General features: G+C 44.6%; 1 protein-coding gene across 1 annotated transcript in view; it reads left to right on the top strand.

The window, feature by feature from the left end:
* The window catches only part of pepd (peptidase D), a 43,181-nt gene extending 23,063 nt beyond the window's left edge, over positions 1 to 20,118 (top strand). Inside the window, exons 9-15 of the mRNA XM_072718350.1 lie at positions 1,052 to 1,098; positions 15,029 to 15,097; positions 16,024 to 16,101; positions 17,639 to 17,787; positions 18,134 to 18,318; positions 18,761 to 18,952; positions 19,592 to 20,118. Coding sequence (XP_072574451.1) covers positions 1,052 to 1,098; positions 15,029 to 15,097; positions 16,024 to 16,101; positions 17,639 to 17,787; positions 18,134 to 18,318; positions 18,761 to 18,952; positions 19,592 to 19,729 — 858 coding nt within the window. The 3' untranslated portion in view covers positions 19,730 to 20,118. The remainder of the gene's footprint in view (positions 1 to 1,051; positions 1,099 to 15,028; positions 15,098 to 16,023; positions 16,102 to 17,638; positions 17,788 to 18,133; positions 18,319 to 18,760; positions 18,953 to 19,591) is intronic.
* The last annotated feature ends 4,937 nt before the right edge of the window (positions 20,119 to 25,055 follow it).

Raw genomic sequence — 25,055 nt, 5'->3', positions numbered from 1 at the left:
AAACTAAAATAGCCGAAGGTTGCACCTGTACTGCCGGGCCGGTTGAGACCGGTGTAGCTGCCCAGCAGGACCCCCTGGGAGGTAGGAGGGGGAGAATCTCTCTGGGGGAAACACCAAGCCATTCAAGGCCCTGTGATCTGGGCCGATCGTCCCCAAAGCCGGCAGCCTGAGCACGCAGTGTGGCGTCGAGCGTCTGCGGTACTGGACACCTGCTCTCAGCGCTGACCTAATTGGCCTCTGTCAGTAGCAGAAGTCTTCATTCACAACCCGCAAGGGTCATTGGCTCCATTTTAAAATTAATTTCTAAATACAAGTTTTATATTGGGGTATTATAACACACAGCAGATCAGCAGGCAAACACACATGGCAAGTTTTATGTTTGGTCCTAAACTTTAGCGGCTCTCCGATTCATTGTGGAGGCTCATTATCTCTGAAGGGTTTGAATTCACATGCAGCTTCAAGCAGGGATGTTTATTTTCAGCGATAAAAAGCTTCTGTACTCTTCTACACTGGAGGAAATGTGAGGGTTTTTTTTAAGCTGATCCAGGGTATTTAGACTCTCGGTGTCATTACATTACAACTCCTTTGTGTGTGTGTGTCTGTGTGTGTGTGTGTGTATACATGTGAGAGGGAGAGGGTTTCTATTTACCACAATGCAGAGCACACAATATAAACCGCAATTAAAGAAAAAAAAATCGGTCAATACAATAAAAAACTAAAATAGCCAAAAGTTTTGTATTTTGTTTGGTTACTTATAGTGAAGGTTATAGCTGGGTAGGGGTTAAGGGTCTCATTGCTAGGATTTGGGTTTTACCCATACAAATGAATGGAGAGTCCCCAGAATGATAGGAATTAACTGTATGTGTGCGGGTGTTTTCTACCATGACAGGAAAAGTAACCTGGACAGTAAGAGCTATAGTCATTGTTAGCTAGAACACAGTAGGACTAGTTCCAATTTATCAAGTTATAGGATTATTCAGTTTTTCAGTTAGAACAGCTGTGTTCTGTATTGTTAGTGACAGTATTAACTTCCTGTCACCTTTTTCCTTAGGTGATGAAACACTTGAAGCCTGGATTGATGGAGTATGAAATGGAAAGGTAAAGAAGACTTTTCCTTTCCAGCTAAATCTTTTATTCAGATTTTGCATATTGGTCCGTTATGGAGCCCATGATCCACTTAAGCCGTCAGATCTGCGTATCAGCAGCTGAGTTTTCCCAGCATGCATTTCTGCAACACAGGTTGCTCACACTACATAACCATGTGATTTCAGCTTTCTGGATCATTCTAAATGCAAGATGCATGATCAGGCGCAATGAAATGTGTGTTTCCTGCATTAAATTTAGATCAGGTGATGTGTGTGTGCAACTAGAATCCTGTACTGGTTGTACCTCAACTGTGTTCCTTATACTGCCTGGAATAGGATCCACCCCCGTAACCCTGACCAGGAAGAACATTAGGAGTTAGGAGATGGATGCTTGGTGTGTGGTTATAGTATGTGGTTTAATGAAATGATCGGGGTTTGGGGTTTCAGAAAGGAATACGACAGTCTTGGGTCCTTGTGTTGCTATACAAGCAAGACGTATTTGTGTCAACACCCACCACCAACTCAATATACATTTTTTTATGCTGTGGTAATAGTCACAATTACATTCCCTACAAATAGTTAATATGATATGTAAATACTCGGTGGTACTGCCCTTGTTAGCATGCCGTGTAAACAGCCACTGTTATACCCCATATAAATCTGTATAGCAGCCACTTTTACAGTCCCGTTTAAGTCTTTAGTATGTTCTATAAGCCCCACCACTGCTTCCATATGAAACGGTAATGCTGCGTAAACTCCGCATAAATTGTTAGCAGGTTATGTGAAGACCCACTGTTACCTGCCGAAAATACTCCTGCACGTTCTGCTTCTATCTGCATACCCCCCAAGAAAACACAATTCAAAGAAATCTAAAATAAGAAATTAACTTAACGGCTGCAGGACAGCCTTTATTTTTATAGAATTTTATTTGCTTCCTCCATTGAACTTTTTTCTCTTTTTTTTTTATTTAATTTTGCAGGAGTTTGTGGTTTTATCTTCAAAGGCTTGACAGCATTGTAAAGTCCACAGAACTGGGAATCTAATTTTTTTTGGGAAGTAGCTGTTTTATTAGAAGGCAAAGGGTGAATTAGGGAAATGCAGTGTTTTATATTTACTGCGGACATAATGTTCCTACAGCTTGAATCTCGTTGTGCGTTTCATATACATTAAAGTCATTATCAGTTTCATTTTCATTCAAATGTTTTAGTCATAGGGGGAACTATATACTTCACCTCCCTTGTGGAATAAATGATTTATCTAAAATTGTGTATTATACTGTGTCTGTCTACTTATTTTGGCAATGTAGTTTTGTAGTTCCAGCAGTATTTGTGGTCACATGGGAGTACATCTCAACAGGCTGTTTTCCAGAATGTTCCATAGTTTTCTGGAAAGGGGTCGAGGATTGTTTCCCAGTTTGCAGTGGGTTCTGGGTAGGCTGTGGCCCCCGTTGCACCTGTGGAGGCGACCTGGCTAATCGGAGTAGCAGCTCTTGGTGCACAGAGTGAGGGAGCTGCAGGGCATCCGTAACCAGGCAGAGTTTAAGCTTGGAGAGAGTCACACAAGCATTTCACAGAGGCATCTGTGTCACTGAGTGATTTGCGGTCTCCGTGCCTTTAGTGTGAGGTCATGTGTGATGGACGGGTATCCCACCCTGGGTGTCCCCCTGACGGACGGGTGTCCCACCCTGGGTGTCCCACCCTGGGTGTCCCCCTGACGGACGGGCGTCCCGCCCTCGGTGTCCCCCTGACGGACGGGCGTCCCCCCCTGGGTGTCCCCCTGACGGACGGGCGTCCCCCCCTGGGTGTCCCCCTGACGGACGGGCGTCCCCCCCTGGGTGTCTCCCTGACTTGTACCCTCTGTTGCATGAGAGAGGCTCCAGGCTCACTCAGATCCTCTGTTGGATCAGTGGTTATGGAGGACAGATGGATGGATCTTTTTTTTTTCTCCAACTAGAGCCTCCAACATTTGCTTCAGTTTATTGAGAAAATATAATTTTAAGGTTATCAAAATTTAAAAAATCAAAATTTGCTTCTCTAAGAAGCTTCAGTTTTGCAAGTAAAATATATGTACAACAAGTAAAATTAGATCTGGGAAAGGTGTCCAAGGATGTAATACAGTCTGCAAACAAAGTGAACAAGGGATGGTTGGGAGTGTTTGTGAATGTTGGCAGGTTGATGACGGGGGGGGGGTCTCGATCTGATTTTGTGAAGTGATACTTCCCCTTTCTGGTGAGTGGATTCTGCACTCATGTGAGGGCGAACTTTGTATTCCCGCTCTCTAGTCTCTAGGCCACTTCCTGTCTAGGGAGGGAAGCAGGTGCCTCGGGAGGTGGGGGGGGGGGGTGGAATTAAATACTTCATGTCAGAGGCAAATCCATCCCCTTATAGCAGTGTGTGCTGAGGCAGGCTGAAGGATCCACCGACCGCAGGTCTCGCGTCACCTGAGAAACGCTAAGCGTGACCCTAATGACTCAATAATCCCAAAATAATGACTTTGCTCCGAGCGAAATGTCTAAGAAGATCGGAAGTCCTCTAAGGACAGCAGCGTCACTGCAGTAAGCCTTGTCTAAACCGTTCATTTTAAAACCTCTTTTATAAGTACACGAATAAATCTCGTAAGTCTTTTCATAACTGCGTAAAATCGCCTGGAATGAGCTGAAAGTAAAATGTAAAATACCGGATTCCCTGTTCTTGACAACAGTTCCTTCCTGTACTGAAACGCAACCCTCCTGGCTTGTTTGTGCCTGAGACTCTGGTTGTGTGCTTCTTCCTGCTGATGAATGCCCCATCTTCTGTTTTCTTTAAAACAGACCTTGGGCATGCTTGGTTTAATGAAGGAGGGCAGCCGTCCCCTTTGGGCTTGATTGTAGCTAAGTGGTTGGCCTTTTATTTGGGAGTTGCTCTAGTGAGGTACTTTGTTTATTAACTTAATTTCAGTGGTGATTAGGAAAAAAGCACATCGTGCATCGGGGGAAATCGGTCTTGGCATTCATGCTCGCTCTGGCCCACCTCCCACGCTCAGCCCTACCCTTGATGAACAAAACACAGCGCAGAGATGTGGCACGGTGGCGTGGTTTATTTTAAGTGTCTACAGCCTGCTCGGCTCTGACTCCTGTCAAAGGGTTTGTAGAAGCTCTACGTGGTGAGATTGTTCTCCTGGGATCAAATGATATTTTGATCGAAATCCTCTTGGATTGCAAAGACGAAGCAGCCAAGAAGATCACTTGTTTTAAACTGGAGAAGCTGGGAAGTCGGGTCACACAGCAGCAGAGGGATTTGGGAATTAACGGCAACTTGCGAACGCACTTCCCGAAACCGCGCTGTGAATGTGACTGAAAGGTCACGGGTTCGAGACCCCACAGAAATTGTAAACGTATAGTTCTAGTTAAATACTCATTGCCGTAATGTTCTTAAAAATTCCACCACGGCCCCTGAATGTCTTTCAGCTGTAATCCCACCTGTAAGTCTCTTTGCGTTAGCTGATTAGCTGGACAGCAATACCTTGCCTTGTCTTTAGCTTTCATACCATTTTTAATGACACTGCCAATATTTCCCATCGCCGCCTTAGTCTCCCCATAATAAAGACTCATTTTTTTGACAATTACTTGTAGTACTAAAGTTATAATTAGTGGATATTTTCAAGCACCTTGACCCTGTTTTGGATCATTGGAATGGAATATTTCAAGGTGTTTATAATTAATTAACAGCCACACTTTTTAATCATTCCCTCCCTCTATCCTTCCCTTGCGGTGTTTAGTATTTGTGTCATGCGTGTTGCTGCTGATCCTGCTGCCAGGCGCTGGGGGTGGGTGGGGGGCTGGGGGGGGGTGGGGCTGGAGGTGGGTGGGGTGAAAACGGCCCCAATTAGGAGTCTCTCTCGGTTTTAATGAAGAGCAGCACGCTGGACGGTGGAGGCGCTTGAGACGTCGCCAACAGCTCCGACTTCAAAGCCGCAGATTCCGCGTCCCAGCAAAGACCCGGTGAGGCAGAGGGGAGATAACGAGCCCCGGCTGCCGTTTGATGTGTGTCATGTGGGGGGGGGGGGGGGGGGGCTCCTGCTTCCGGCATCTGGAGGCTGCAGGGGCCTGCGGGAGGCTGCGGCGCTGCGGCGCTGCACGACGGCAGCTGGGACGGGTGCGGGTGGGCGGGAAGATGCGACGTGGGCGATCTGTCTTTGTCAGGGCTTGCAGCAAGGGGGCGCCATCAGAGGCCTGGAAAAGCTGCCAGACCGGCCTGCATATAAACCCAGACCTGTAAACCGCTGAATGATTTTAATTGCACAGGCTGGCTTGTTAATACCACGCTTCCAAGAAGCTGTATATTCAGCTACCGCTCATATTAATTTTTTATTGGCTTGCCTGCTTTACTATTTTTCTCCCCCCTCAAACTGGTTTAAAATGTTTACATATTTATACAGCAGTAAAACCACAGGCTAAGTAGTTTGCTCAAGGGTGCTAGAGCAGGCTGTCCCCTGGGATTCACGCCGGAATAGCGTGATTTCATGTCCTTAACCTGTCGACTCGCAAATCAGCTGCTGGATCAGTTTCATCACTAATAGGCAACTATGTGACGCACATCAGAACACGTATGTTGCATGGCTGAGGGACATTTCCATGTTGTCAAAACATCGTCTTAGTAGCACCTTAAGTCACAGTACCTGTCTTAACATGTTAGATATGTTCCCGTCGACCGCAGCCTGGATCCAATCCCAGGCGACTCAGGGTAAGAGGCAGTACTGGGCGCAGTGTGGGTTGCCAGTATATCCCAGGGCGAACACTCATACGCTACCGGCTGTTTAGAGGTGCCAGTTCGCCTGCCTGCCGATTGGGATTTGAGTTCCCGCCCCCTGCTGGTGTGAGACAGCAGTCACACCCACTGAACCACCACGCTGCCTGGTGGTTTGTCGATTTTGTGAAATAATAAGATGCTGCGCAGGCAGTTTTGCATTTGCTGCAATGCTACAGTCGCGTCCTGCCAAGAGTTTTAAAAATACCGGTGATTGCTAACCTGTGTTACCGGGGATTGTGTAAGAACTGGGATCCCTGGCGACCGCTTTGACCTTCCCGCATCCTCGCCCTACCAGCCTGTCCTCGCGGCTGCCTGAGTCTGTCCCGGCACCGACGTCAGTCTTCAGATTCTTGAAAGATTCATGTCGGGGTCACGGCTGGTCACTCAGCAGCCTTCACATCCTTGTTCTTATGCAGTCCAAGCAGCTATAGGAGGGATCCCAACACCTTCAGAAAAGTTTTATATAAGTGAAAATGAAGCGAACTAAAATAAGAAACCTGTGTTGCTGGGCCATTCTGAGATTGTCTCCCTGTGTTTGAATATACCTTTGGGGGGGAAAAATACATATATCTTTTTTTTATCATTTAGTTGCACTTTAGCTGAACTTACTAGACAGCTTTTGGTTTCAAATTTAATGTCTTGTTTCTTTAAAATTCCTCATATAAAAGACCGTTCTATTAATATTTTGTTCCTGATTTGCTCTCTCTGTCCTTGTATATTTTATTTGAGCCTAATGCTTGGTTAAGCAGCTTTGGGGATGATGCACCATCACTCATGTAAACCTCGAGGATATCAGATTGAGTTGGGAAAAGGAGTTTAGGTTTCGGTGATGAATGTGGGGAGGGCAGATCAATTGGAGAGATCAGTCGGATCAGATCAGGTGTTTTTTTGTTGGTCAGGATAAGGAGTGGAGTTAAGTGAAAGTGTCCAGATCTTGTTCCGATACCAGGCAATTTTACAAAGCTCTACCCCACAATAAGAACTAAAGATCTCTGTTTTCTGCTTCGTATGTTTCAGTGCACTCTTCCAACTTGCAATTGTGCAAACTATTACACAGATGCAACTGTCAAAAAATTTGCAAAGTGCCAACACATGATTTGAAGAATATGTCTGTTTATAATTGGCCATAACCGCTGAAAATCGTCTGTCTGTCTGCGTCCTAAGGAGCACAAGGACACGGCTGTACTGGTGGCCGAAGTCACCTCAGCTGCCAGTCGTGTGACTGCAAGCCTCATTTTGTTAGTGTTCTCATTCTTCGTCCACTGCCTCGTCCTTAGTAACTGCCATCATTGTCCTCATTACGACCCCTTTCAGGTCGTAAGTGTTGGTCTCATTTTTTCATCACTATGACATTTGGAATGTTTAGCTGATTCTTTTGTGTAAAATGTCATTATAATTTATGCATTTATACAGATGAATATTATACTCAGGCGCTTCAGGTTAAGCAGCTCACTCCATGGAACCACATCATGGTACTCCTACAATCTAAAACTGCAGCCTTCAGGTTATGAGTCCTTCCCCTCAACCAATCAAATGATCCGTTCACTTAACCAGTCAAATGGTCACCTTCTGAGTATAAAGCATCTTATAGGTTGGGAGTTCACAGGAAGAGAAACGGATCAATAATCAGTGTCCTTTGCAAAAACTGGTATTTAATAAATGCTGGTGGTTATGAGCTGAGGATTTGGCCAAGTTTAACCATAGCATTTTCCATTTTGTGAGTTTAATTGTCAGAAAATCTGGAAATCCAAGCTGAGAGAGGAGCTTTGCCAGCATATTCAACTGTCATTGTTTACAAACCGAACCATTTTTGTAGAGCCTTTCACCGAACTTGGTGGGTTTCAGGCAGAATTTCATCCACTGAGTAGATTGTTGAAGGGCTTCATTTGGTAGCCGATTGTATGTCACGCTGCTTTTAGATTACAGGTGCTGCGGTCCTTAGAACTCTGCTGTTACCGCCCGGCACAACAGATGACATCATTGTGAGGAGATGATCAGGAAAGAAAGTAATGAATTGGCGTGTGGCTCACACATGACCCTGCCACCTCCTGCCGAGACCCTCCCCCTACTCGCTTTGCCAGTGTCAGGCTGCCAAGTTGAAAATTAATTGCTGAAAATACCACTGCAAAAATGTATGTTTTCAGGGTCTATTTCCAGGTTGCAAGATGCTCCCTTCTGTTCTTAAAATGACTCTGTTATTTGACGTCAAGTTTCTTTTTTTATATAATTTTGGCAAAACAAACTTGGAAACTGTTTGTTTATTTTAGTCATTCTAGGGCGTTTGGTCTCATCCGTTTCCTTTATTTTGAAGGCATTAACCGTAGAACATTTTTATGGAAGCAATCCAGAAGTGTGTGTGTGTGTGTGTGTGTGTGTGTGTGTGTAAATTAATCTCCTCCCCAGTCATGATGTGAATATGTCTTCTATTTTTGTTCCTTTACTGTGTCTGCCGTTGGTATACAGATAGAGGCAAGTTCCAAATAATGGCCGTTCGCTCTTGTGTGTAATTAAGGACCAAAGTTGCCCTATGACATGCAGATGACAGAAAATGCACAGCCTGCCGTCCACGTGTGCTTTTGTATCTCGCATCCTTAAAGGAGGAGAGTGGCTGCACAGGACGGCAGCCTATAACTGTCTAACCGACTTATTTTATTCAATAGTCCAGGACGGAGGCCTGAGATCAAGGTGTGTCTTGAGGAGGAGTCAGTGTGACAGTCAGCATCGTTTGCTGGGATGGTACAGAGTAGCAGGTTGTGGCTGCGGGGGTGTGAGGCCATCACTTAAATCAAGGGCCGGAAGATGTTTGTTCTTCATTTATTGTCAGTGCACTTCTCAGTTATCTAACCAAGTTGTAGACGATGGGAACAAAGTTGCTGGGAATTGAAATAAAAGCAAAGCTTTGAAATCCGCAATGAGTGGTGGCTACTGTGTGCGGTCAGTAACTACCAGGATTATCCCATGAGGAACCAGTAACATAACCAGTAAGAAGTGTTTTAAGCCTGTCTGTGACAGTCCGCTAAAAAGGATAGAGACCGTGGATTGGCAGCCGTGTTTCTCCCTGGTGTTAGTGTCACCCGCGTGTCATTGTGAATACAGGCGCTCCCCGGGTTACAACGGTCCGTGTTACAATATTTCGACTTTACAATGTACTTTGTAACGTTCCAAATTCCGCATTTCTAGTTAATATGAATTATCGCTACTTAATGTAGCAAAAAAAAACTAACATATTTTTTTATATTCTGCAGTATACGGTAGAACTGCTGCAATGAAGGAAAAAGGTCACTTGAAAGGTGGAATTAATATACGATCTTTAGAATCAGCACAGGAAAACCCCTCTGACCTCTGCTTGGATGTGTATACATAACAATTTTAATAATTTAGCATCTAAACCGACCGGATTGAATGTTATGTTTTTCCTTCTTTTTTTTTTTTTTAAATCCAAACTGACAAGTTAAAATTCAGATTGTCAGGATCATCCTGAAAATGGAATCCTCCTCTCCTTTATAGACAGCTGTCCCACGTTACCAATGTTACTGCTGCAACTTCTCCCAGAAGTGGGTTTGATGATCAGGATTTCTCTCTCTGTGCAGATCCCACTGCTGTTTGTGCACCATCTGTTAAATTTGCACACTGTGTGTGTGTGTGTTTGCATAGATCACATTTGAGGACCAAATTGTCCCCAAAGTGTAATAAAACCTGAAATTTCCCTACTTTTGGGGACATCTTTTGAGGTCCCTATTTGGTTAACCTCAGTTTTATAAAAAAAATTCGGGATGGGTAGAGGTTAAGGGTGTCGTGATTGGGATTAGGGTTTTTCCCATAGACATAAATGGACGGTCCCCATTTAGATAGGTACACCAACGTGTGTGTGTGTGTGCGCACGCGTGTGTGTGTGTGTGTGTGTGTGTGTGTGTGTGTGTGTGTGTGTGTGTGTGTGTGTGTGTGTGTGTTTTAAAGTTCATAGGAAACTCACAGCTTACAGTGTGACATGAGCAGGCAGTTGCTTCTCTGTCTGTTTTCCCAAAAATGGCATCAGCTTTATGGGCCTGAATGCACCTTCTCAAGGTTCCTCATTACATTCACACAATAACCCAGATAAAATCCTAGAACAAGAAAAAAACTTTATTGACAAGGTAGTTCTGGAATTTCTGTACTTGCATTCTTGCTCACAGAGACGGCAGGAAAATGTTTCCTGGGAGTTGAACCAGCAACCTTCTGGGGCACGACAACATGCCCTTTCCCACTAATGCGGCCGTTGTCCTTGCCTGGCTGTGCTGCTGTTTCCATGTGTTGGCAGTTATTTGAGTTGTGCTGAAGAGCAGCAGGCTCTCCTGGCTTCATTCTGCAGTCCTCTTTGCCTGCCATGGTTGTGTTGCGAGATGGGGGTGGGGGGGGGCACTGGTACGACTCGCGTCAGTCAGCTGTAGCCTGTCTGTTTACCCCAGCAGCAGAACACAGCCTCACAGGAGGTTCACTTTGCTCTAAAGGTCTCCTAGCTTTTTACAAATCAGTTTATCTTATCCGGATCTCTAGAGCCAGCCCCAAACATGCCTCCAGTTGTGTGTGTATGTGTGGCTATTACAAAGGTAACCATGTAGAGGACAAAGAATTCCAATCCCTCCCATCTATCAAGATCAGTCCTTGTGTGACTAAGGTCCCTCGGTGCTTAGACTGCTGTTGGTTAAACTGAAGTGTCTGTCGTGCTGTCTTTGAATGGGGGGGGGTGGGGGGGTAGTGCTTTTGAAAACTTGGCAGATTCACAGTAGTTTGCCAAGCTGTTGTGTCAGTGTGGATACAAATTATATCTCTGCCATTTGAGTCCTTATCATCCGGAAAGCATCAGTAAAGACAATAAGACATGCTTTTCCAGATTAAACAATTTACTGGACTGAAGTGAAGGGAAGTTTTATTGCAAGGCATAAGCAATAGATGTCAATGTGCATTGATCACATTGTGAGGGTAAAAGAAAAGACTATTCATTATAGATGAGTAATTTGATGCAGGAATTACTTTATTTGCATCAAGAATCTGAATGACAGAACAGTCATGTTAACAGATCACCTGCTATGATCGTTTCGTTAGGCCTGCTTCACTTTCCTAAGGAGGTCTATTTCTGACATGGCACGCCCTTCTTCTGGGCTGTCTGTGTGACCCACAGATATGCTGATTTGTTTTATTGTGTCTAAAGAACCCTTCAAGTGTTAGATGTTTGTGACTGCACAGCTTCCCCTGCTGCGGATGAAGCAGAGGCCAGTGGGAGCGGATTGGGCTACTACAGTACAAACAGTGTAAAAGATACATATAGATCTAGAGAGCTAGAAATCATAATGTGGGGAGCCGGCAGAAAATCAGGCGGGCCGATCCCATAACAATCCACTTGGCGACAAAATGCGTATTAATCCTACATATTATTTTATTGGTTTTTTTTTTGACCTGCGGCATTACTTTAACCAATCAGTTTGTTTCTGAACAGCACTTTTCCTCCGATTGGGCTCATGACTGGCCACGCCCACCCAGGCTGTCGAGGTAGGACCATTGGCAGAGCCGCTGCAGATATACAGGGAGTCCTAGGGTTAATAACACCTCACTTACGGACAACTCATACTTACGAATGGACCGTCAAAAAGACTATAATATTACAAATTTGATTTAAATACAATGGTTAATTATAACAAATGCACGTACCACTGTGTGGTACTCATGTAAACATTGTGCGACATAACGGCTTGTCGGCTCAAGGTACAATACAGTGCTGTTTACTTTTATTACTATATCATGTACTGTATTATGTTTATTATTATTATTATTATTATTATTATTATTATTATTATGTATTAGTGTATCTGGAAGCGTTTAAATGTTTTATATGCATGGAAAGGTGAAATATACTATTTACCAAGACAAACATTTGAATGACATTAAATAAGAATCAGACATACCTGTTTTTTGAATTTCCTACAAATTCCACTTAAAGACAGACTTAAGGAACTGATCTCATTTGTAACCTTGCTCCTGCTGTCCTAGAGAACCCAGGCTGTTCTCGCTCAGCTGCGGCATCCTATTGGTCAAAATTCTTTGGGGGATTTGTGGGGGGGAAAGCATTAAAGCAATTCTAAAACAGGTCTTTCAGGCTTGTTGTACTAACAAGGCTATTTATGCAGTTCCCAGCCAGCAGTATGAAAATGAAGTGTTGGGCAAGTGTGTGTTATCTGACATCAATGTAACAATATACTTTTACAGTTGTTGGACAGCCTTTACTGCCTGTGGATGTGTTATACACGGTGCTAATATGTAATGTGGTTCATTTTTGAGATTCCTTTTTGTTTTCACAGTAGGGTACATAAAAACAAGAGCGTCCATAGTCATGTATAATGTTCCTAGCAGACAGCATGCGGTCACAATGACATGAAAAAGGTCACTGTAAAATGGGCATGTGATCCAGTGCACTAAGGATCACAGTGCAGTGTAGCAGAAGATTGATCAGATTTATGACTTATGCTTCATTTGTTTCTACGTATGTTTACACATCATTGATGCACGTGACATTGCCATAGCAACTGTAGACATACTGTATTGCATTTCACTAATGAGGCATTTATTATAGACGTCTAAAAGTGCACTTAAGATTTTTATCCTTCCAGGTTGTTGAAACTCATTCCATCTTGCTTGGTGAATTGGAGCTTCTGAATCTGATAAAGGAGACGCTGAGCCTGTTTGTCTGGGGTTCACAGGATGGATGTGCTTTTAAATCAAGCGTGCGAGACACAAACTCGGGCAATGCAGGTGCAGCCCATCTGGGGAGTGCTTCCACATGACAAGTCTGCTGATCCCGGATCAGCTTTGCAGATCGTCATTATAAAATGATGAATGTGTTTTCTTTACTTGCTGCACACGTCCTGGGTGTCGATCCTCGTGGCTGAGACGTGTTTATAATCACACTGCAGGGAGCTTCTCCCAACTTATCTCAGTCTCCTGGAGGTACGTTGCCTTTATAAGGATTTGGACATCACCGTGTTTTGAGGCAGAAGATATGGAGTGGAGCTGCAACCGTGTTGCCATGGGTGACCGTTAGCTGTTGTGCATCCTGGTGGTGATGCAGACCTGGTCTCACACTTGACGTTAGCTTCTCTGTTAGAAGGCTAAGCTGGGCCCAGCTGCAGCTGCCGGCCACCTCGTGGAACATGGACTCATCTGCAGGTTTCCTGGTCCAGTCCTGAATGCAGCCAGAGGAAGAGCCTTGGTGCAAAGATCCTCTGTGGACTCCTGCTCTTTGTTAAACTAGAGTTAGGCTGCTGGTATCAGTATCAGTATCACACAGGGATGCTTTGGAACCTGTGGAATCGTTGATTTGTCCAATTAAGTTCACTGTTGCCCTGAGGCAAGGCTTTTGTATCCATTATTTGTAGATTTCACTGCCTTTTTACAAGTAAAATGTTATGCCTGGACAGGAATCGGATATGTGTATGTGTACTTATACACCGATCGTCCACAACACTGTGCACCAAAGACAGGTGCAGTAAATAACACTGATTATTTCACTACATTATTCATTAGGAAAGTGACCAGTCAGTCCAAGTTGATGTGTTGGAAGCTGGAAAAAGCGTAAGGAGCGATTTTGACCAGTTGTCTAGCCATCACAATTTGGCCCTTAGCAGAGCATCTCCAAAACAGCAGGTATTGTGGGGTGTTCCTACTATGCTGTGGGCAATACCTACCAAAAGTGGTTCAAGAAAGGCCAACCAGTGAACTAGCAAAGGGATCATGGGCGCCCAAGGCTCATTGATGCCCATGGGCTGTGAAGGCTAGCCTGTCTGATCTCATCTGATCTCTCAGAAGAGCTACTGAAGAGCACAAATTGCTGAAAAAATTACTAGCTAAGATAGGTGTCAGAACACACCAGTGCATCGTAGCTTGACGTGTATGGGGCAATATAGCCGCAGACCAGTCAGAGAACCCATGCGGACCCCTGTCAACCACCAAAAGCGCCTACAATGGGCTTGTGAGTGTCAGAGCTGGAACATGGAGCTGTGGTAGAAGGTGGCCTAGTCTGCTGAGTTATGGTTTCTGTTACATCATGTGGACAGCAGGGTATGTGTGTCATCTACAAATGCTTTCCCTGGTAAAACAATGCATTACAGAAAGAAGGCAAGCCGGTGAAAGCAGTGTCATGCTCTGGCCAATGTTCTGCTGGGAAACCTTGGGTCCTGGCACTCGTGTGGATGTTACTTTGGCACATACCACATACCTAAACCTTGTTACAGACTAAGTACAACCCTCCATGGCAGTGGTATTCCCCCAAGGCAGTGGCCTCTTTCAGCAGGATCATGAGCCCTACCACAGTGCAAGAATTGTTCAGGAATGGTTGGAGGAACGTGAAGAAGTGTTCCTGGTGTTGACTCTCCAGATTCCCCAGATCTCATTCTGATCGAGTATCTGTGGGATGTGCTGGACAAACAAGTCCGATCCATGGAGGCCCCATCTCACAACTTACAGGACTTAAAGGATCTTAAGATAACAAGGGCACCTTCGGAGGTCTTCTGGAGTCCATGCCTCGATGGCTCAGAGCTATTTAGGCAGCACGAGGTACTTTTCATGTTGGAGCTGATCAGTGTATAGTCCTTGTATGTAAAATGCTCCTTTCCTCTCAGGAATGTTGCCAACCAGATGACACTGTTTCTCCACATGCCAACTATATATAACTCCATAGGTTTGATTGGTTGATGCTTCTTCCACATCAGAATGAACACCCTGGCTTGCGAATCTGAAGGCACGTGTGTGGAGTGTGTATTGGGTAGGATCAAGCTCCCCCACAGATCTGGTCAACTCCTGTGTCACTCTCGATTTTACTGCTGTCACACGCCAGGGCTCGTACTCTTCGTATTCCATTGAATGGCTTGTATGAATTAATTTTACTTTGTTACACTTTATAGACCTAGGACTTGTAGCAAGGGTATATTTAACGGCAGTAAACAGCAGTTGCCATGATGGGTGACGTGTGTTGGGACCTTTTGGTTGTTCATTAAATCCAGGGAGACGAGTTTCTGGCAAGAGAAGCGCAGTACTTCCTGTTGACCTGTAGAGCAGCATTTCAGCAGGTCATGTGTGTATCAGTCCCTGCTCCACCCAAGATAACCGCCTCTTGCTGCTGTCTTTCAGCCTCTTCCAGCACTACTGCTACACCCATGGAGGCATGAGGCACACATCTTATGCCTGTATCTGTGGAACGTAAGTCCCATCCCTAGATTATAATGTATCTTCTGTAAGTCCCGCCCCCACACTGTTCTTTCACCCTCCCTTCATCAGAAGGCTACTGCTCTATCTCATCGACTCTATGTGCCCTAACACCTGCTGCAGCATCCGCTTGTCTGCGTGGCCCTCCTTAGGCTTGGTGCTACAGCTGTCCGGGTCAAACGCCTACTCTGCATCTCCGACTATTTGTGCGAACGGCATCCATCCTACGGGACTGTTTTCAGGCCCCCCCCCATCCCTGACAAAATACCAGCCCAGTGATGGTCATCATGCATTCAGATTATTATTGTATTTAATTATTCAATTATTATAGTTATTTTGAAGGCAGAAAAACATCCCAGCTGACTATCTGAAATTAGCTCGTAGTAATTGAAGAGTCTTCCCAGTGGCTGATCACTACAGAGAATGGCTCCATATTCATACTGAAAGCACACCAGCAGATCCAGACACAGCGGGTGATGATTAGCTAAATGCTAACAGCTACCCCCGCTTCTGCCGAAACGCCACACAGACAGACTCCATGTATCTTATAGGCTGATTGAGGAATTGCAGGAGTCCATCCAGCAGATTCTGATGTTCCTTTTGTTTTCTTTCAGTATGCATTTTAAATAGATTTGCATGTTTTGGTAAACACTGTCGTTTAGGGTGACGGGTCAGTTACAATTTTTACGTAATTGGATGCTTGAATGTCATCACGGCAGCAGAAAATTCCGGTCGGCACCTTCCAGGTAGCAACTCACAGTTTTAATTTTAATCTACAACTACGTGGTCTTCACCATCACATTTTCTCCAGTGCTGTTTGGGCAAATTACCCACCCTTGATTTTTTCCTGTAGACTTAAGTAATTCTGTTTTACACTTGAAAATCTGAAAGTTATTAACTTGTATCACAAACTCTTCTAGGGGAGAGAATTCCTCTATTTTGCACTACGGCCACGCTGGAGCCCCCAATAACAAGGCTATTGCAGATGGCGACATGTGGTAAGTCACTTCTCACGTGGTTCAAAGTCTGGATTATTTTTTTCTTTTGACCTAAAACAAACTGTTACACTTCTTTGCTTTTGTGCTATGTATATCCTTGTTCTCTTACCAAGAAGACAATGCTTTCGTCGTTCAAAATTCTTAATTGGAGTAACTAATACCAATAATTTCCACATTTGGAGAGTGTCGATGTTATACTGCCCTCTGGTGGCTATGCTTTAAAATGTGGTCTTGTTTAAATTGTGTAAGAACGTAATTGTTATTGGGGTATCAGTTTCATCTAAGCTGTTTGCATATTTCCGCCGACAGGAATTGCCACGCAGAATTCCAAAATTCCCAGCCTTTTCATTTCCCCAAACCTACACGGTGTTAAGATTTCCAGTCAGTTCTTGTATCAGGTCTTGGGGCCAATTGAAGAATATGTGAAGCCACCTGAGACTGTTATGGTAGTTTTAATTATCAGTGGTAATGTTGGAGGCTTTTAATCTCAACATTTTCAACATGCCAGCTAAGTCACTACAGTGATCTGTGTTTCGACTAGAGATGCACCAATATTCGGACTGGTATCGGCACCGATCGAGACCTGTTTCACGGATCGGGTGTCGGCCATACGTGTCCGATCCACCTCCGATACTTACTTATTTAGTTCTTAGCAGTACCTAAAAAGACAGCTTCTAGTTCGTGTGAAATCTATTTGTACAATCAATCGCACGGCAGCTCTTTCCCATTTTAGATGTGTTTTTTGCGTCATTCAGACTGAGCGCTAATGCTGTCACTAAGTTTTTTTTTTAAACCACTGAGCGCTGTGACGTCACACGCATACCTTTTGCAGCAGGAGGAGCATAGTAACAGATGAGAGAGTGGCGATCTGGAAGTATTTTATGCGTTTAACAACAACTAGTAGCACCGCCATTTGTAATCTTTGTAAAAACAGAGTTAGTTGAAAATCCCACTAAACAAAGCGCACGCATTGTACACGGCAACGTGAGTAATATGAAAAAAGCAATGATTGCTTATGGAGTTGCCACCATGGGGTTTTGTGCTCTCGGTACAACTTGTGATGCACGACGGGCTGCGATCGCAGCGGCGTGTAAGTGACGCTGTTGCCAGTGGGAGAAAAATTGTGGGGCTTTTTAAGCATTCGCCACTTGCGTATCCTCGCTTGGAAAATACTGTAAAATGCAGCAAAAACACTTAAAACAAGACGTACAAATGAGGTGGAACTACGTTATGTATGTTTGTAGTTACCTAATTAAAGATTTTTTGGCATACATCTTTGTATGTATTTACTAGATTATACATAGTTATAAAGTATAAATATATATTGTATATTACGTAAAATATTAAAGTAAAAGGAGCTCGATCTTGTATCGGAATCTGTATCGGTATTGACGTTGTGTATCGGAATTTGATCGGAACTGAAAAGATATGGATCGGTCCATCCTTAGTTTCAATCTAAACCTAGTTTCTCATGGCTTGTTAATGTAGACAATCTTAACTAATTGTGGTGGCATTTCTGGCTCTGCTTCCTTCGCAGCCTTTTTGACATGGGTGGAGAGTATTACTGCTACAGTTCCGACATCACCTGCTCTTTCCCGGCAAACGGGAAGTTCACCGATGACCAGAAGGCTATCTACGAGGCTGTTCTCAAGTCCTCCCGTGCCGCCCTAGCCGCCATCAAACCAGGTGAGCCCCCCCCCCCCAGTGGAGTTCCTGTCTTGACCACTAGAGGTCATCAATGTCAGTTACCACTTAGCACAGTCTACTGACAACCAGACTGAATGAGCAGTGCTTTGACAGTACAGCAGGGGTCTCCAGGTCGATCAGGAGATGGGATGGGTAATGGCTTTACTTCATGGGCCGATTGTTATCAGTAAAATATACCAAGGGGACCAAGGGTGAGTGGCATATTATACCATTGCGATTTTGTTAGCTCGTCAGAGTATTTTATTTGTAAAATTGACTGTCACTGTTAAAAAGGTTGTGCGAGCATCATTTCACTTCATGCCTCACCTGCTGAATGTGTCCGTAGGTGTGCTGTGGCCAGACATGCATCGCCTGACCGATCGTGTGCAGCTGGAGGAACTGGTAAAGATCGGAATTCTGAAGGGGAGCGTGGACGACATGCTCAAGGCGCACATGGGTGCCGTCTTCATGCCCCACGGCCTGGGCCACCTGATGGGCATCGACGTGCATGACGTGGGAGGATATCCAGAGGTCAGTGTGGCTGAGACAACGAATCCCTTTATGGACACTGTCAATCTCTGAAGTTACTGGCTATTATAAAATCTGGCCAGAAGAAAATAATGTGAAGAAAGACGTTCAGATGTTCTACAAGTATTACAAGAAGTCAGGACTGCAGGTGCCAGCCTTTCTATAAATAGTTGGCAGTTGTAGTTGTCATTGATTTTTCTGAATAGTGATTTGAAGGTGGTGGAAATTCATACAGATTAATATTAATATACCTTGCAGATCAATATCAGAAGCATAAGATTTTCAGCAAGGTCTCCTACTAGACCTACCACATACTGTACATTCATAGTAAACCAATCAGTGGGAGTCGGATCAGTATAGGACCTTGGGGTGTAAAAGCTGAATGGGGTTCAGCTCCTGGCTGTGTGGAAGGAGCTCACGCCCTCCACTGTGTCCGGCTGCCCAGGGTGTGGTGCGGATTGATGAGCCGGGTCTGAAGAGCCTGCGTATGGGCCGTGCGGTCCTGGAACGCATGGTCCTGACGGTCGAACCTGGCATCTACTTCATTGACCACCTACTGGACCAGGCCCTGGCTTCACCTGCCCAGCAGTGCTTCATCGACAGGGATGTTCTGGCACGTTTCCGTGGATTTGGAGGGGTTAGTATGCATGAACCGCCATCATCATCATCATCATAATGGATGATATGTCATCAGCACTCATGCTTGACTTTGAGGTTACTTATCAGTTTACTTCGCTAGAAACAGTTAGTGAAGATGTTACTAGATAATGTGTCCATATGTAGCAGTATAGGTAGTAGGTAACATCATTCTGGTTTGTGTTTTACATACTTCATGTGTTACCTGAAGACATTGTCCAACACGCCCCCATATCTTGCCATTGTGATAACTGAAGGACCTCCTGCTATGATTTGCTTATTGGATTATCTGAAGAAGAACCAACAAGAACGAGTACAGTAATCTTGATAACTACGGCTCTCAAAGCTTTGCTTGTCTAGGTGCCCAGACCTGCCCCATTCCTCATAATATCAAACTGAAAAAGTGTGACTGATGAGCACATGCCTTCCCCAGGAGTGACCAACCAAGCATGTGGTCAATAAAATAACTCTAAACATGCAGGACATCCAGCAGCCACATAGGCACAGCTATAATCAGTCAAACTGCAAGAGTCCTGCTGCTGTATGATTGTGAAACTTGATTAAGCTGGCAGGATCGTGTTGGATAAAAGCAGACATTAAGCAGCTGGTGTTTAAACGGCGAATGCTCCAAACTCTGCAGGTGCGCATCGAGGACAACATCGCGGTCACAGCCGGCGGCGTGGAGCTACTCACCTGTGTCCCTCGCACAGTGCAGGAGATCGAGGAGTTTATGGCTACTGGTAGTGACACCTCCAAGAGCGGCGGCCAAAAATCCTGAGCAATGGATGAACAGACCCATACTGTAAAATGTCCGTGCTAATCCGTCTGGCACTAAGGGATGATACAGAAGGCTTTAAGAACAATCAATGAAATAATACCGTAAATTTGCTCTGATTACATTAATACATATTCAGTACGTACACAATAGGCCACGAAACATGCTGTGAATGATATAAACGGTATATACTGCTCAAAGCTGAATGAAGCTTTTGCCATTTTAGGTTTTACTGAACTCGCTCCTCTAAAAATAAGCATTTCTAACCTTTCAGTGACTACTTTTTCTACTACAGATAAAAATAATCACGTATTTTCAGTTACTTCATTTGTGTTGTGTTGTTGAAGTATAACGCTGATCAATAAACTTTAATTTTCTCTTGCAATACAAAATCAAGTGTGGAGCTTCATTAAGTTTACTGATTGGGGACTAATGTGAAAAAGCACATTGCATTATATCAATAATTACTTGGAAAACAGATTTTTTTAACAACTGGAATGGTCCCAATACTTTTTGCACATCTGTAGATAACAAAGTACCACAATGATCTAAAAACTGAATAGCCTGAGGTCCTAAATTCCGGCATGTACACGAACATATATATATACTGTTTTGCACTTTTGATTGCAATTGATGCTAACCCTGTTCTTTCACCTTAAATACAGAAATTTACTGACATAAATGAGTTGGCACAAATATTACAGATGTGGCTTTATTTTAAAATGATGTCTTGGTAGATTAGGAGGAATTTGGCGGACAGAAAATGCACTTCTTTCAAATGGTTTTGATTTTAATAAAACCAGATTAGGTCTTAAGAAATTGGTCTGACTTATCAACAGAAGAAAGGGCTCTATTGATGAAGGTGATTCAACTTTTGGATCAAATATCTTATTGCCATGCTTACATGTCACACTTGGTTCTTAATAGATATTCTGACTAACTTTTTTGGGGCAACTGGTAAATAAGTTTAAAAATAATGCTGCAGATTCCAATTCCAATGACCCTGATCCTGGGACTCAACATAACGTCCTTCAGGTAGCACCCAGCTGTAAAAATAAGCACTCACTCCCTTTACTGGTTAACACTTCCTTCAACTTTGCAGTCCAGTAGGATGCAGTACAAAATGGTTTGAGGCTTCTGCATGCTTTGGTCTGCGATAATTAGTTCCTGTTAGGAACTGGGTTAGGAACTAATTAGTCCTGTGTGTCTGGCCTGTAACTGAACTGAAGAACAAGGAAACGCCAGTTCTAGGCCACGAGTCTGTGCTATTACAGCTCTGTATTGACTGACTTTCAGTGTTCCACTCAAGATGCCAAAAGTGAGGGTTATATTTTTCAATGAAGAAAATCAGAAATCTAATTTAAAAATTTAAAATAAGGCTTTGTTGTGCCTTGTGTAAGAATTTATTTTACATCAACTGTGTATTTTGTGAAATTAAATGACAAATACACATATATATATACAGTGAATGCATCCCTAATAGCTCAGAGGGTAGTGGGTGTTTCAAGCTCTATTGGACGCCATTGCTGTTGGTAGGGGGACCAGTGCATGGGGGAACCACCGGGACAAGCAGCAGCGTAGTACAGGACGAAGGGAAGGCAAACAGACTGCAGATCAGCGGGCTGAGATAGCAAAACTCCTGTGCTTTGGGTTTGGACTCGGGTGTCCAGCACTACACTCCCCTCGTCTCAGGCTACAAGGTCCCCCTTGTAAGCGGGGAGCAGCAGCACCGACAAGTAGTCAGAATGGCCGAAGGGAGGACGGGCGACGGACTTGTAGGCACCTTCGAATGTTGTGTAGCAGAGATCGAGAGTCAGGTCGCCTCTAGTTGGGCAAGTGACGTGCTGGTGGTACTTGGGGAGGACTTTGTTCAAGTCGCAGCGGCTGAAGCCTCCGACGATGATGGAGATGGCTCCCGGGTGCTGGCTCTCTTGTTTACAGATGGCGGCGCACAGCTCGTCCAGCGCAGCCGCAGCCGGAGCCTCCGGCGGGATGTAAACAACGGTGAGCAGCACTGAGGGGAACTCGCACTGCAGGCTGGAGGGCTGGCACTTGATGGTCAAGTACTCCAGTAATGGCGAACCAGACTTGGAAACCGTTTGCACAACAGTGCACCAGTTGTTATTAATAAAGACGCACACACCGCCTCCCTTTACCTTGCCAGTGCTGTCTGAGGTGCGATCCGAGAGGTGTACGCTGAAGCCCTCGGGTTGTACGGTGCTCTCCAGAGTGTTTCGTCCGAACCGGGTCTCGGTAAAGCAGAACACACTGCACATTCGAACGTCCTTTCGAGAGTCTATAAAGCAGTGCATTTCGTCCAGATTGTTTTCCCGAGACTGGAGGTTAGCGAGGAAGATAACGGGAATGGAAGGTGGGGATGTCCGCTCTCGCAACCTGGTTAGCACACCGCTTCGCCGTCCCCTGCTTCGCCGCCCCTTCCTTCGCCGGGTGCGTCGATGGTCCTTGTCTTCTGGTGTAGTGTTTCGTACAATTTCTTCAGGTAAATTAGGAATATAAACGTTTGCCGGAACATTATGCCTAATGTTCAGCAGAATTTGACGGTTGTAAACAACCCGTATCGTGTTACCAGGTAACAGCGTCATGTTTAGTGATGTGATGCGTCGGGGGCGTCATTTTATCTCCAAATAACTTCAGGGATAACCACGCCCCGCACGTCCGACTTTTTAAAAAGCCACGCCCTGCAGCCCCGACTTCAGAGCAAACCACGCCCACAGTAGCATTCGCACCCCGCATCATGGATGAACCATCACGTCATTGGCCAATAAGCACTGATTGGCCGTACAGCGCGCGCTAGTACAGACTTGTAGTGCTGTCTTGCTGTCCCGCTTTTGTCTTTGATATGGGGAGAATCCAGAATTGCCAGTGGTACTCTTAGTGAAATACATTATGAAAAACAGAAAAAAAACATTTCAGAAAAAGCAAGCAAGCTAGGGATGTGTCGGTATGACGTTATACGGTGATAAAACATAGTCACAACTGAAATAGTTGTATGCCCATGTTAATAATGTGTTATTGTCAAGTGAAATATCCATTACATTTAATGCTCCCAATTCAAATTAATTACGATTTAATCACTGAAACTGACAATATGCTGCAGGGTTGCCAACTGTCACACATCTGGCGTGACACTAACGCTCATGCAAGGAATCTTACAGCAAATCTATATCACTCCATTATAAACCTAAAATTAGCCACATCAAAACTGTACCCTGCAGTCCGTACAATTCAAGAAAACTGTTACGTTAACATCACTGTGACTATTGATCGCAAATTGGATAACATCACAGAGAAGCTCACAGCTTTGCAAAGGATTTTGGATGGCGGAGACCAGCGTGGACATTAGAAGAGCTGTGAAATTACAGCTTCTTGCCCGGAAACCCAAACAACCCTATCCTATCTGCTTTTGGCTCCCCTATAATCAGCATTGGCCTCGGCCAAAGCCGCTGCTGAATTAACAACTCCCCCGGAATAACAAGGCAGTGAGACTCTCCTGCATTCCTCTCCCCCAATCCCAAGGACACCTGGATACACACACACATATACATACGTACAGATATGCACTCACCGCACCTTCCCCCCATCCCATGCATTCGCCGCTTCATAGCCTCAGCGTGAACAGGCGGGTCTGTGACCAGCCGCTATGGCTGCAGGACCGAATGGCTGCTTGTCTATGCTGGCCTACCTCCACCTCCCCATTCCCCTCCCCTCTTGCAAGTCACGACTTTTTATGTTGTAAGGTGTAGTGACCATGTGCTTATGTTGCTGAGGTGTTTTTTCTGTTCCTACTATGTCCTCCCTACTGGAGTACAGTCTGGGGGCTGTTTTTTTATTCTCCTCCTCTCTCCTCATGTAATTCTGTTTTCTCTGTTCTTCCTATATCCCCTGTCTTCCTGACCTGTCTACCCCCTATAATGTGATGTTTGTGTACAGTATATGTATGGTCGGGTTGATGGCCAGTTTTTTCGCTGGTACTTGTGACTAGTGACATGGTGTATTGCAACAGCAATAAAGGGTTTCATCATCATCATCATCGTCATCAAATAAGTAGTAATTTTGGCAACCCTTATGCTGTAATTATAATAACGCAGGCGCAACGCGCAACCAGTCTTGCCAAAGTCTTTGGGACCACAGATTTCAGAGGGACAGGCATGTAGTCGGTTGGTGATTTTATGCAGGATTTGTTGGGAATAGGTTTAATGGTGAAATGTTTGAAGCAGGCAGGAACTCCGTACAGTTTGCACCTAGAAGGTCTAGATGAAGACTTGAGCCAGTTGATCAGCACAGGCTTTCAGGCTGGATGGTGTGACACTGTCTGGACCCAGTGCTTCCCTGATCTTTTATCTCTGGGTGAGCTGTCACGCATCTGTTTCACAGATCATCAGTGCTGGGGTGGGTAACTGGACAGTTGTATAGGAGTGGGTGGGGGGGGGGGGGGGGGTGTAGGCCTGGGCTTATCAAACATGTAGAAAAGCAAATCCAGGTCATCAGCCAAATGATGGTTCTCTGCAATGTACCAGGATAGTCTGTTGTAACTGATGTCTTGCCAACCTTTCCACAATGACGCAGGGTCGTTAGCTGAAGAGCTGTTTTTCAACCTTTCACAATCGCTTCTCTTGCCAGAGCTGTCTGAGTTTTATTGTCAACCAAAGTGTGTCGTTATTCAATTTCAACCTGTTTGTGGTGGGAACACATACCAAACGTGCTGACAGAAGAATGTTTGAGTGCACTCAGAGAAAATATACAAGATAAAATTACAAAGTAAAATACAAGATAAAGAAAAACAGTGTAAACAGGTGTTTGTGTGTGTGTGTGTGTGTGTGTGTGTGGGTGTGTGTGTGGGTGGTCCAGGTATACCTTTTATAACATGTTATTTTGACGTTATGGGACCATTTTTCCAGTCGCCATAAGGATAACCTCAGTCTTATAAAACTCTTATAAAAAACTTATGTTTTTTGACTGCTATCAAAAAACATAAAAATGCCAAATGTCCTATATTCTGGGCTGGGGAGGAGTTAAGGGTCGTGTTGTGATTAGAGTTTTCCCCATAGAAATGAATGGAGAGTCCCCACAAAGACATGAGTACAGGTTTGTGTATATATATGGGGAAGAAGCTGTTCCTATGTCTGTTGGTATGCATCCTGATGGGAGGGTGACAAACAGTTTGTGACCTTGGTGGGTTGAGTCCTTCATAATGTTTCTGGCCATCTTCTGTGAGTGACTGGAATAAACCATATGTAGATGTGGGAGCCTGGTTCCCACAATCCTCTGAGTAAGCTTTACTATACGGGCCAAGTCCCTTTGGCTCTCT

The sequence above is a fragment of the Paramormyrops kingsleyae genome, chromosome 11, assembly GCF_048594095.1.
Source record: "Paramormyrops kingsleyae isolate MSU_618 chromosome 11, PKINGS_0.4, whole genome shotgun sequence".
Classification (NCBI taxonomy): Eukaryota; Metazoa; Chordata; class Actinopteri; order Osteoglossiformes; family Mormyridae; genus Paramormyrops; species Paramormyrops kingsleyae.
Note: the sequence above shows the minus strand (reverse complement) of the source record. Positions and strands in the feature narration are given on the sequence as shown.